Here is a 14115-nt window from a genome sequence, read left to right as displayed (position 1 = left end):
GGAGAAGCCGTTTTGTGTTTGAACGCCTGACAGTGCCCTGTTTAGACACCACGGTTGGCCATAGGTGGCCGAATGGTTAAGAGACAGCTTATGCAGGTTTGGCAACATGCCAAATAGGATGCATCCAAGTGTGGCTAGTAGACCACACTCAAGGTAGGAGGAGATCTTTCCAGTCCTCAGGCTGTAGGGCCTGAACGCATGCCCATATGACCTTGGATGGGTCAAGAAGCTACACCAAGACCTTCAGTCTGTTGTTCAGTTTTATATTACCTAGCCGGCGGGGGATGTAGTTAGTTCAGCCCAACTAGACTAGTAGTCGTAGGGTGGCTGACCTAGGCTGATAGGCTTGGCAACTCCCTAGTCATATTCAGACCACCAGATGGAGATCCATCTTCACTACGTTGTGCAACCTTGCTAGTGCATGGCGTCCTCCGAGGATGAGTAGTTGTAGATGTCCTGTGTACTATGAGATACAAGCAGATTCCACTGCCTCTTCAGATACTGATTTGGCCCTCTCTCAAAGATCATTGATTTCTGCACCACCAGCACTGCCTGGGGACTACTTGATGGAGCTACGCCGACATAAAGATCCACTTTTGAAAGAAGTCAAGGCTTGGGTTCCAGATACTTCACCGATGCCCATCACTAGTTTCCCTTTTTATCCCCAAGAATAGGTCCTTCTATTAGTCAAAAAAAGGCATCTGCTCAAAGCGGACTATAAGCCTCGTATGTGGTCAATGGACAAAAGGAGAGAGAGAGAGACAGAAGAAGGGGGGGGTTTCGCACTGGGGGCTGTAAATTCAATGATACCGGAGTTCCCTAGAGGGTGCGAAGGAAGGCCCCACAGCATTGTTGCTGCTGGTCCGAATTGCCAGTCAACAGGTCCGAACATCCCTGAAGGGTGTGAATGAGGTCCAATCACTCCCATACAAGATCCAGATGGGCCATGGCGGTAGAGCCATGTGTCCCCACTGAGTGAGCACCATCTAGGTCCGCACCAAGATGGCACCATGCAATCTTGCATGTACTCAGTTTCAGAGGACGACACATTATGAGGTCAAACACATGAGGTTCTTTTGCTGCCTACTATATTCTACGTAGACACACGGCCTGCGTAATAAGTTGGCCCTGTTTTTCTTTCGGAAGCTAGTCTTTTCATTTATGTTGTCTTGACATCCAGTTTACTCATGGATCACATGTAACATCTTTTTGGTCTCATAGACCCTCAAGTGTGTCGTGAACGTTAATAGCATCTCTCTCGCTCTCTCGCAAAGATGCTCCTTGACTCAATTATCTCTTACATCATGTGAAAGACATAGTTGGGTCAAGGAGCATGTTTTATATTGTGGCTGAGAAACTTAAAAGCAATGTAGTTCATACCATTGCTTACTAGCATACTGTATTTGAAGATATTCTATACACCATTTGAAATCGTTCATGCCAAAACATTCCGATTAGCTTCTCTCTCTACACAAAAAGATTTCCTATTCCATTCAGCGCATTTTAAAGAACATGGCACCTTTGTTGAAAAGGAAAGAAGCACACCATCACTCATGAATCCATAGTATGCAACTGTATGCCCCAGCTGCACATCACCGGTTTTCATCCACTCTACTGAGATGATATCTGTGGGTACCAAGTCCCCCTAGACAATATAAAAAATATATCAATTTTCATGAAAATGATGAAAGTACACTTTTTTTTTCAAAGGGGCAAAACACAACCCATCTTTCAATGAAAACAGCAAACAAAGTGCAGGATAGCTGTCATAATCTAGAAACCGCAGATGCTCGTACAGGTGGTGACACACAGCCATCTTCGGTCCAGATACCAGACTCATGCAGACGCTGCCACTGCAGACAACCATGGAGAGCATCACAAGCATGGAACTATGAAGGAATGGGGAGCTTCCATCTGTTGGTTGGCTGCACTGGAGGGAGAGGACATCAACAGGGAAGGGGATACAACAATAACGGAGGCCAGTGCCACCATCATAAAATATTCCTAAGAATAACTGTTTACCTAACTTGTGTCAGCGCCCCTGCAACAGTAGAGCACCGTCAACCATTTTTGCAATAGGCCATAAGTACCTCATGAGAAACAGTGTCCCACGTCTTCTAAGGGCTCGTCATGGAAGATGTTCGGCACATATGTAGGTCATTGTTGCTGGGCACACCATTTTCAAGGCAATACTGAACGTTTGCTAAAGTGGCATAGTGAGCAACTACATGTTTGAAAAGATTCTGCTAGAGGTCATGATGGAGAGATGCCCTGAATGCTTGTTGCATATAGGAAAAGACAAACCAGATACACACTCTCCAAACAAGTAAAGTAACACATTGCAATCCGATAACATGAAAGAAAAGAATCAGTTAATGAAACACAATCTGTAGAAAATATTGTGGACTCCACCATTGCAACCTCTCAAAGGTCCCCTCCCCAGGTTCACTAGAAAGCCATGCAGAGAAACGGGGGGAACACATGAAAGGGGAGAAAGGGAGGAAGAGGAAAAGGCAGCAAGGTGCAGGAGGCAGGCACAAAGGGGGAGGGCTGTGAGAGGAGGGGGGGGATGCTTGCACGTACGGGGAGCTCCAGCTTGTCACAGCTCTCTCAAAGATTTCTTTTTTGTGTTACACAGAATTTGAATTCCTAATCCCTTCCCATTCTTGGGTTTTTCTTTTCCATTCATTGTATTTACATTCATAGGTCAAATCTCTCTCTTGTCTGCTCTGTCTGTCAAGTCTTTGCGTTAATCTGTGATTAATTGGGTAAATCTCATCGTAAGTCTTCTTATGTTAGTTAGCATGTTACACTACGATCACAACATTCATGCAAATCTAGGGTTTTTCGTTAGGGTTTGCATTTTTTCTGTTGCATCCAGTATTATTAAGTCAACCATCATATCAGAATTTCTACGTCATTCCAAGGTTTTCAAGGTCAAGCAAAGTCAAGCCATCATTTGAAGAAAATCGCCCATTATTAGGCAGAGCCCAGAAGCTGATAATGCTTCAGGCTGAAGTAAAACAGCAAGTAGGGCGGCCATCTCTCAATCAAACACATCAGGCTTGGGCACTAATTTGAGGTGCATCAGGGCGGCCAGGTCTGAGGGCGATTCAGCAAACTACAGGCGGGGTAAGTGCACACTGCACCCTCAATTCAGGCCAGTTTTTAGGTCAAATTCAATCCATTCCTAGTGTTAGCAGGTCCAAGTTAGGGTTTCCAGCACATCATGTAGTCCTATTGGGCAAAGGTCCAACGGGAAGCCGAGCGGAGAGCAAAAGTTCACAGAAAGGCATATAAGGTAGCAAAGTGAAAAAGGGAACATCGCCAAGCCCAAGAAGGGGGGCAAGGAGTCAAATGTCTAAAAGCGATGGCAGAGTTTCACGCCAACCAAATGAAGATGTTTCAAGACATGATGGCCGCATATATCAGATCAAGTACAAAAGTGGAAGCAGTTGTGGTGAAGCCAAAGGAAGTTGGCAAGAGTGGCGAAGTTGAAGACCAAGGGCAGCTTTCAGAGGTCAACCAAGGAGCACAAATATCCAGTTGTGCAGAGTCACCCTTAATTCCCAAACAAGTCTCCAAGGTCATCACATTCATCAAGGAGGTGGCAACACCTAAGGCTTAGGCATTTCTCTCCAAATCCATTGAGGACGAGGATGAGTTGAGTGCTTCAGCAGTTCCCAAGGTTTCCATGGAGTCTACCCTAGCAGCAAAGCATCCAGAGGCAAAGGGGCCAATTCCAATGCCAATAGTTCCCGACGGAGTAGTGGCAGAGACATCGTATTGGAGGTTGAGCCCACAGTCCAAGTTGGAGCGCAAGAGCATCATGTGCACTCCTGCTCCAATCCAATCCGGTAAGTATTCATATTAGATATGTACAAACTAGAATGGTTGAAGCATTACTATCTGGGATAGAAGACAAATAACTTCTCTAGTTACATACTAGGTAGGCCTGAGAGACGGTGCCTTACCCTGTGGCAGATGCCAACGGTTCGAGTCTGCTTATACACACACACACACGCGCGCGTGTGCTTAGCCTCCTTCCTTTCTTGCATGTGACTTTGGACTTTGAGACGGCAGCCATGTGACTCTTGTAGATAGCTGTACATAATACATAAACATTTCCACAAAAAAAAGAAAAGAGAGAGAGAGAGAGAGAGAGAGAGAGAGAGAGAGAGCGAACCTTAATTATGGCAACCGCAGCAGAGGCAGGGTCTCGAATCCCCATGACAGTCCAAATGAGGGAATTATCTGAGCCAGCAGGGATAATGCCAATAGGAATTTTCTTTGACTCTTTAGCATCCTGTCTACTCAGGAGTCCATTAAGCACCTGCACACAAATCAGTTCCTTTGAAACATGGACTATGATGCTCACACGTAAAAGCATACAGAGATACATAGCACACAGAAGTAGATATTTAAACATTAATCCCATTTGCAAAAATAAGATGCAAAGCCTAATTTCATAAAGATCAGAACTTGCTGAAACCAGAAATATTACCTTCACAGGCATGTTCATTTATTCTGCCATCAAAGTAGCTCGATTGTGATGGGTTTCCAAGTCCACAAGACACTGGCCTATCAGAATGACTAGCTGGAACCTAACGAGCATAGTTCAGCCAGTAAAGAATGGCCAAAGTTGGAATGGCAATAATGTGGAACAGTGGGTAGGCACTTTGGGCCGATTTTTCTTCTTTCAGAAAAGAGACTACTAAGTTCTACACCCACTATTGGGCACTCATGACGTTAGTGGGGATGTCGTAGTATCCAGTCCATACTATGCATGATGGAGTTGATGGTTTATTGCCTTGTGGATGACTACCATGAGATTATAAATTGCACTGAGTGTGAACGATGTCACTCCATACTGCAAATACACCCACACCCAAGACTCTTCGAGTGGAGAGCACTTCCAACAGTTTTTCCCCCCACCACTTTTCGTTATGCAGATTGTCTTATGGAGCATTCAGGGTTTGGGAGGACCGCAGTGGTTTCAGGGGCGCGGGATCCTCATAGAGGAGCTTCACAAAGCCGTAGTTGGCAGACCTACTGACGTTCTCTTCCTCTAGGAGCATCATCTATCCTGCGGGAAGATTCTTCAGGGCCGGATTCACACCATTTGGTCCCACGCTTTTGGCCCCTCCAGGATACAGGGTGGGGTTTGCATTTCCGTCAGCGCGATGAGCAGCACGTACCTGCACAGTGATTGATTCAGGCACTATTGTCACTGGGAATGCTTAGTGGGATCATTACGATTGGAGAAGACAGAGTGGGCTTCCTGAACCTCTATGCGCCAAACTCCGTAGCACGTAGAGCCACTTTTTGGAGCACGGTTCATCAGTCCTTCCCGCAGGCCAACTTCTGGTGCATGGGTAGTGATTTTCACATGTTAGAGACAGCGGAGGATAATCTCAGAGGTAGCATGGCCACAGTTTCAGGCACGAAGTACTTAGCCTGGAGGAGTTGATTCTGTCCTTGAGAGGGGTCAGGACCCTCGGCATTTATTGGAGTTCAGATGCAGCCCTGGGAGTCTATGCTTCTTGAGATCCGACAAGAGGAGTACATGCCCCAACCTTTCCAGACTAGACCGGTTTTATGTGGATGAGTGGGCTTGTGGACGAGGTAGCATGGTTGGTATTCTGGCAGACACTACTTTCTGGGATCATGCACCCATCATTCGCTCCTTGGAGGACCCATGGAGATAAGACAGACACTTGAGCTCCCGGATCCCAGATAGCCTCATTTAGGATTCCAAGATTTGCAATAGGCAAATCTTGGAACAACCGTAGGGGCTTTCAACACGGGCCTTAGAGAGATCGGCATTTTGTTGCATGAGGCCGCACAGAGCAGTTGGCTTCAGAGAGAGCATAAGAGGAGCATCCGTTGGAGCCTTGCCTCCCTACAAACGGCTTCAGGAGAGTACCCTAGCTAGCTCGTGGATTGAGGCCTAGTTGGCTGCAGCCCGTGTAGAGCTTAGCTCCATTGAAGAGCGGAGGGTGGAGTACAGGTACCATGCTAGAGCTTCCTTTTGGACCTAGGCAGGAGACAAGGTCGCTGGAGATTTCTTCGAGATTTCAGCCCACACAGGCAGAGGGATGTATCCGCATATTGCAAGGCCATAATGGATCCATAGTTGCTGATCTCCCCCAGGTGCAAGCCATTGCCATGGATTTCCCTACTCCAAGGTGCCCCCCTATCCTTTCAGGTGATGGATGAACGTGAGCAGGTTTGGCGAGAGGAGGTCCCATTGCTCTCTAGACTTTCTTGCTGACCCCCTTTACTTCAAAGGAGCTCGAGGAGGCTCTGTAGGCTATACCCAAGCGAAAATGCTCTGGTGCAGACGGGCTTCCTGTTTCCTTATTTCTTCGTAATTGGGATATCATGGAAGGCGGCTTTAAAGCTGCCTTCAATGAGATTATGGCCACGGGCTCCATGCTAGAGAGGTTGTCTGAGGGATTGATTCATTTGATTCCTAAGGAGGGTGGTGACAGATTGGAGACTCGACAATGGATGCCCGCCCTCCTTGGGACCGCATACAAAATCTTAGCCAAAGACTACAGCCTTTCCTCCCGGATTTTTTATATATACAGGTTTTGTTCAGGATCAGAGCATTTTGGACAACATCTTCACTTTTTGGGAGGCGACCGTTTCAGCTAGGTTAAGGCAACAGGATTTGATAGTTCTCCTTCTTGACTTTGAAAAAGCCTATGACAGGGTGGACTGGAACTTCCTGGAGGGGACAATGTGCCGGATGGGATTTCTAGAGGAGTGGGTTCGAGGTGTTTCCAAGCTCTATTCAACTTTGCACAGCCAGGTTCTCATTCAGGGGACCAAAGGTGACAGATTCCCGTTCTCTTGCTCGGTCCGGCAAGGCTGCCCACTAGCTCCTTTTCTTTTCTTGTTTGTTGCCGAGGCCATGAGCAGTTCTCTCCGTAGAGGAAACAAGAAGGCTACAGGGTCTGCGTCACCCCATCTATTCGTGGGAGGAGCTGCTTGACTCAGAGTTTGGAGGCAACACAACGGCATACTTATCTGGGGAGGACGGGAATCTAGAGATTTGCTAATGCGATTGAGATCTTTTGCTGCACATCCGGCACACAGATCAACTGGCACAAGTCGTGTGGGTTCTAGGTTGTCTCATCGCCCACCCCGACTTGGAGGCTAGTTGAGGCTTTTCAGTGGATCCCGAGCAGCACTCTTGTTCGCTAACTTGGATGCCACGTTGGTATCGATATCTCCCCGGGGCAGCAGCAGCTAGTTCCCCTTCTTCTAAGCATTTGGAAGAAATTTCTATACAAGAGTTGCTAGGCTTTCCCTAGCTGGTCGGGTCATGGTGGCAAACTAGGTTCTGCTCGTCGCCACTATGAGGTATACCACCTCTTGCTGGGCCTTTTCCTGAGCTTGCATTGGATAGGTTCAACGGTTGATCCACAATTTTCTTTGGGTTGGTAGCGATGGGAGGCCTACACAGGCCAAGGTGGCATGGAGAGTGATCATCCAGCTTAGACACAAGGGGGGCCTAGGCATCATCAACCCCTCTATCCAAACCAAGTCCTTTTGGGAAAGTTGATAGTTCATGGACTTCTGGCGTTTACTAGGACTTTCTACTAGCCCGGATCTCCAGCCACACCCCCTTTTTGGGAGGTCCCTGCCCCAGAGTATGAGATGGATTTTTACATGATGTGGACTCACGACTTTAGCCCAGCATTTAAGGTCAAATTTGCAGCCAGCCTCCTCCGAGCTTGGGACCACCTTAGGTCAGCCCTTCAGTAGTCCGCTCGAGTTTTATCAAAGGAGCACCTCTGTCATATGGAACCCCTTGGTCCGTTTACCCAGTGGTCATATGTTGAGGGCTGCCCATGCATTTCATGGGATGGGCCCAACGAGGTCACTCGATGATTGGCTTCTTTTCAAACAACTTCCCTGGAGGCCCAGGAGAGGAGCCTCATTGGTATACGGGGCAAGTACAGACTTCGCCTCGACATCGACTCTTCCATCCCCTCGGAGTGGCTTCCCCCGATCCCCCCCTAGCCCCCACTCCCCCCCCCCTCCCCGTGGTTGGGTGTGTTCACTAGACATGACATACCCTTGGCTGTCCATGGCACTGATGTGAGCTCTGCCCTCCTCACCTTCTCCATCAGATCGCATGGCAGACTTGACAGAGCGGAGCCCCCTTTGGAGGATTAGTGGATGCACCTTGCAGAGGATGGGGGTGATAGGATTCCATGAGCATAGTTGGCACATTGACCCTCCTCCGGTTAAGGTGGCAAAAGAGGGCTTCTGGCTGTTATGGCTATGGGAGGGTCACCCTCTCACGCAACTTCAGTGGGATCTAGGGGAGTGGACAAAGCACAACCCCTTTGATGGAGAGGAGGCTCCCTTTCTTTGCATACACCACATGGCTCGGCCACAAGATTTAGACGCCCGAGCTCAAGAGCATTCCAGCAGCAACAGTAGCCGGGGCACTGGTAGTCTCAAGGCCTCCCTCCTCAATTTCTCTCAGATTTCTAGAAGACTGTGGAACAGTTTTCAGCTGCGATAGATCACTCTCTTTCTGTGGCAATTGGCGCATTGGAGCCTGGCGATTGGCACTTGACTAGCCATCAGAGGTAAGCCAACAACCTGTTCAAGGTGTGGCCATCCTCAAGAGTCCTAGCGACATTGCCTCTGGGTTTTCCTAAAGGCTCAGCACGTCTAGCAGAGGATTCTCCGCATTTTCATATACCCCCCCCCCCCCCCCCCCCCCCCCCCCCCCCCCCCCCTCCTCAGGCCACTGAGGATGAGATTGCTATGGCATATGAGGAGGATTTGGGGGGGGGGGGGGACTCGCCTTATAGGTATCGACTCGCCGCATCTCCACAGTCCCAGTTCTAGCTCCCACTTCTAATCATTAGACTCCCGGTTCCTACCAAAGATGGGAGATTTGTAGCAGTATTGGTGCGCGGCATATTTGAAGAGCTCGGTGTAGCAAGGCTATCAAGGGCACCCTCACCCTGCCAGCGGAGTGCATACGGAGCATCTGGCTCAATATCATTCATACCCTCCATAGACATTGGGGGAAGCTTCAGGGTGGCTCCGACCACATGTGGAAGTGCCGCAAGGCCTTCCTGCGGACTTGGCATCATGGTCCTTTTCTCACTGACAATGGTGGGGAGCCCACTTGGCATTATAGACCACCTATGTGTCCCCCTCCCCTCCCCACCCTCCCCCCGCCCCCGAAATTGCATGAGGTAGCCTTCTCCTCCTAGAGCGGCCAGCCAGGGGAGAAGAGCATCTTTCCCCTTTTTTGAGTTTTCTTGATTCTCGCTCCCCTCTATGGAGCTGAGTTTGTACTTAGCCATTATGGCTGTTTTGTTCGTTAACTAATAGAAGGATCTCTTTCCCGGGAAAAAAAAAGAGAGGATACATCCTCCCCAGAAAAAACCCCAAACCACAAGTGGTGATACTCATCTAAGAATGTATCAGTGATCCAGTGATTAGATATAGCTATATCAACCTGTGTAATCCATCGGTCACTCCCTCAAAGATGCTTGGGTAGATGCCTCTCCTTGATCATCTCAAAGACTTTTAAAGTTCTTCTAGTCAATTACTATCGCTATGCATCTCTCCTAGTTTGGCCATTGCATGTATCCTGCTGCACCCAAGGGTTTGCTAGGATATCTTTGATAAGGTCATTCCACATAATGGGCTGCGTCACAGCCTCATCTACTGTGCTTGGGGGCCTATGATGCAGAAATATCCGCAAACTAATCCAAGCCCGGATGATGGAAGAAACTAGTGGGGAGGATGGGGGGCGGTAATCTGCCTCAGAGAATAAAAAGTTGTGTGCCTCCACTCACCACTGCTCTCAGGGACACATCTAAGAATATGGTACATGAAGAAATCCTTCCAGGGCTCAGTAGTACCAGGAAGGAATGCTCTAACCACCAACTTGCTTTACACTGGATCTCTGGATGAATAATGTTCAATCCCCCTTCGTGCTTGGGAAGGATAATAGTTTCCCACGCAACTCTAGCCCTAGTGTATAATGTGCTATCAAGATCCATATGGTGTGGAACATGCAGAAGCTTCATGAAACTCAAATGCATCCGGGCGCAGAAAAATGGGGGTGGGAAGGATGTCCCTCACCCCTTCTATAAATCCCCCCCCCCCAACGCGGTCAGGCTCTCGCCTTTGTGCCACGCCAATTTCTAGCCCTCTGTATCACCTGCTTCCCTGCACCTCCTTCCCTAATGGAGTTCTCGTCTGCTAGCGTCAATCTTTATTCAGTTTTTTAGAGTAGCCTCTAGCTCTCCACCTCCAAGGGACTCTATGGGAGCCACTCCATCTTCCCCAACCAAAGCTGCACACTATTGCTCATTTTCAGAAGCGGACCTCCAGCTTCTTGTCATTATTAGTTGCCTCTTTGGAGGCTACCATTCTTATCGACAGCTTTCCCAAAAAGCAGACCCACCCAATTGTGTTAATCTGCGAGCAAGACCGGCTATCCAACATTCAAATCCTCAGCAACAGATACATTCGGATTGAGTTCAGCCCAGCCACTCTTCCAAACAGAGTTCTACAGCTAATTACCCATCACAGTATATGCAATGGGCCTTCGCATGGCACCGCCGCTTTGCACCTCTCAACTGCTGGCCTCTAGTCAGCTTTCAAATGACTGTCTGCTTTCCGTGGCTGCCAAATGAAAATCATGAGCATCTATAACCAAAGTGGAGCTCTAGCTTACACGCTTAACTATGAATGCAATTAAATACTTATCTATGGCCACAGCCAAATACTACAATACTTCAAAGAGAATTCTTTGCACAATGACACCACACTAAGGCCGGAATGGGTCGACCCCCTGTCAGGCTTCCATGCAAGGCAGTCAAGATATCTATATCTAGCCTCATGAAAAACGTGAGAGAGAAGAAGATGAACTCAAGAATAGAAAAAAGAAACCTAGCTTGGCATACCATGTTCAACCACCCAACCATTATATATATCAGTGACCCCGGGCGTCCAGTGTGTACCTTACCGGCCACACACTATACTCACGTGCCCCCTGTGTCCCTGCTGATACCCCCAATGCTACACATCACTAGGTCTTTGGCCTACAACCGTCACCCACAAACGTTACCTGTTCACACTTATTATTATAAGTGATGATGTGCAATAGTATGCTGCCATTGGTTTTCCCACGCATTACTGGCGTGTAAATCCCACATAACAGTGTGTTCGTGTCCCACGTGTAAGGGTCGTAACACCCCCCTTCCCTCCCTTGGAATATTGTGATTGACCAAGGAGTATTTCAATTTGAACAAGATTTGGGGGCCTTTCTCTTCTCCACACAAAGACCACAAGTTTATCTCAACACAACTCTTGATGAATCAAGTACAACGGGAATCTTAACCTTGCCCAAATCATCAACAAATATAATACATGATTCTTGCCTATGAATACTTGTGCATGTGTACTTTCCTGTACACTAACTTCTTGCCATTTCACAAAGGAAAGAGGGCACCCAACACTTGAAAAGAGTGCCCCCTAACCAGTATACCGTCATAAGGCCAGATGAATCTGAACTTACGAATAATTTTAAAAGAAAGAAGAGAATCACCAAAAACAAACAAAATTTTAAAAAGCTTAATAGAGACACCCGAGAAAAAAAAAATAGTAATAATAACTTGCAAAAATAGACAAATTGATAACTAAATCACACACGCCCACATACACACAAACAAATTCTTTATTGAACCACAACAAAAGAATTTCTAACAAACAAGCTAAATAAATTTTTAATAATTAATTAGCAAAAACAAACTTTAAATGACTAATTCACTAAAACAAAACAAGTAAAGACAAGAATACAAAAAGTGCGAACTTAACCTCAAAGATTGTCCAATCATGAAGTATAAGATCATCAACTTCATCATGCATAGCATGATCTAGGTGCTACGACATCCCTACTCACGTCATCAGTGCCCCAGAGTAGGTGCAGGTTTACATATATATAAAAATTGTCCTAACCAAGAGGACACAATTTTTATATAGAGACCAACGAGCTACGCTTCTATCACTTCTCTAGAGGTGAAGGGCAAACTCAGCCATGATGAAGGCTAACACTTAAAACTAGACTAGCAAAAACAAATCACTTCCCTATTAAAGCAATGATTAAGCAAGACTAGAAGCAATGATAAATAACAAACAAGAGCTAAAATCATTTAAATAGAAAATGGGTTTTTAAGCTCCCCATTTTTGTGAAACTTATTACTTATAATCTTAAACATTCCAAAAGCAGAAATCTCAAAGATATACGAACTTTTTTGAACAAATACGAGAGAATCTGAATAACTAAGAAGAGACAACACCATATTTAGTTATTTTAGAAATGTTAGAAGTGAAGTGAGACATTCTTATGATATTTAAGTTGCAATACTCGGGTTGTAAACGTTTATCATATATATCTACATCTAAACCAACACAAGATTAAGAAATCTTAAGGTCCAAAAAAGAACAATGGTCATTATTTGTCTTGTTTTTGTTTTTCAACCAACAAAAATCAAAATGAAGAGCTGATTTTTCTATCAACAAAGCTTTGTATCTATTATTATTGCCCCGTAACCGGTACCTCAAGTAGAAAATGTGTACAGCCGATATAAGTACAGTAGGTGGTACCATTGTGCAATAAGTGGTACAACAAGTACAGCATGTACAAAAGCAAGAACAGAGGCAGTACAGCCAGACAAGCAGGTATGACAGTAGTACAGCCCATTTGGTAAGCAGTACAGCCAGTACAACAGATATGGTAGGTACAAAAGCACAAGGTTGGGTTCAGCAGATCCATGGCTATACAACCAGGTACAAGGGTACAGCCAGTAGCAGTAGGGCTTTCCAACGGTGTGCAGGCCTGCTTGCATAGATGCGCAACTTGCCTAGATGACGATTCAGCAAAAAGCAACCTCAACCCCGTAAGTGTGCCCAAAAAAGTAAAAAAGAGTGTCCACATATATAAAGAGAATGTAAATGCTTTTAAAAAGAGTGTCCACATATATAAAGAGAATGTAAATGCTTTTAAAAAGAGGATGCCCGAACTTGTAACCAATCCAGCCTCCAATCTAGTCCCATCCTCTAATAAGTATGAAACTTATTCAAACAACCAACTTGTAGCTTGCCCTCCTTTAACAAGTGGGTGTGAACCCTTCTAAAATACGAGGCCGCCCAAGTGATAAAATGTCTCGCCTTGTATACAAACAATGTAAACACCTTCCAAAGCTATCACAGGTTTGTCGCGAGTTACCAAACTATTGAGTTATCGCAGCCAAGTAATAAAATGTCTAGCCTTGTATACAAACAATGTAAACACCTCGAATGTTGTCCTCGCAGGTTTGTCGCCGTGTGACCAAACTATTGAGTTATCAAGCTCAACTAGTGCTGTGGACATTGATGACCTGCCTAGGTAATAGCATCCACACTTATGTCACTAGCATGGCTAGTGAGATTATATGGTTGATATACTGCCAGTGGATGACAGGCTATGTGATAGCCATATTTGGAATACTGGAATACTGGAATTATGGCATAGTTATAGCACTAGCTCATGTAGTTGGCTTCACAATATGGACGTCACGACCATTGTAAGTTATAGTACAAGAGTACTTTCCCTTATAGTGTGTACTCTTATCTCTTTATGTTAGTGGTTGTAGAGAAGAGAAGAAGATAGAAGAAAATTCAGCCATCCATCTCTCTACTCTATGAAAGTGTCGATTTTGACTGTATAATACTCAATTTTTGGTTCGTTGCAAAGTCGCACCAAAAATTTGGTTGCAGGACAATCTGTGCAGAGAATCTAAGTATTGCAGGTGTTGGTGGATGTATATTTATGTGACTAGTTCACATATAGTTATTACATAATAGGTTTATAGTACCACAGTGTTGGAGATTGTAAGTTTGTTTCAAGTACATAAGTTTTTTTTGCAAAGACTATTTAGTAAGTTACTATAGGTAATCATGTCTGACAATCTATCCTAGATTGTGAGTGAGAAGCTGGATAAGAATAACTTCCAAGCATGGAAATTCAAGATGACTAATTTCCTTATGGGAAAAGGATATTGGGAGTTCATCACAGGTGAT

At 45.9% G+C, this 14115-nt stretch overlaps 1 protein-coding gene across 3 annotated transcripts in view; it reads right to left on the bottom strand.

Moving 5' to 3' along the window:
- LOC147631379 (sphingoid long-chain bases kinase 1-like) overlaps nucleotides 1-14115 on the bottom strand; it is a 77873-nt gene that overhangs the window by 4365 nt on the left and 59393 nt on the right. For all 3 annotated transcript variants that reach the window (XM_086809780.1, XM_086809782.1, XM_086809781.1), the window contains exons 7-8: nucleotides 4187-4333; nucleotides 1546-1645 (exon numbers count right to left, since the gene is read on the bottom strand). In XM_086809780.1, the coding sequence (XP_086665906.1) occupies nucleotides 1546-1645; nucleotides 4187-4333 (247 nt within the window). The remainder of the gene's footprint in view (nucleotides 1-1545; nucleotides 1646-4186; nucleotides 4334-14115) is intronic.

This window comes from Cibotium barometz, chromosome 15, assembly GCF_041138505.1.
Source record: "Cibotium barometz isolate CiBa-2024 chromosome 15, ASM4113850v1, whole genome shotgun sequence".
Taxonomy (NCBI): Eukaryota; Viridiplantae; Streptophyta; class Polypodiopsida; order Cyatheales; family Cibotiaceae; genus Cibotium; species Cibotium barometz.
Note: the sequence above shows the minus strand (reverse complement) of the source record. Positions and strands in the feature narration are given on the sequence as shown.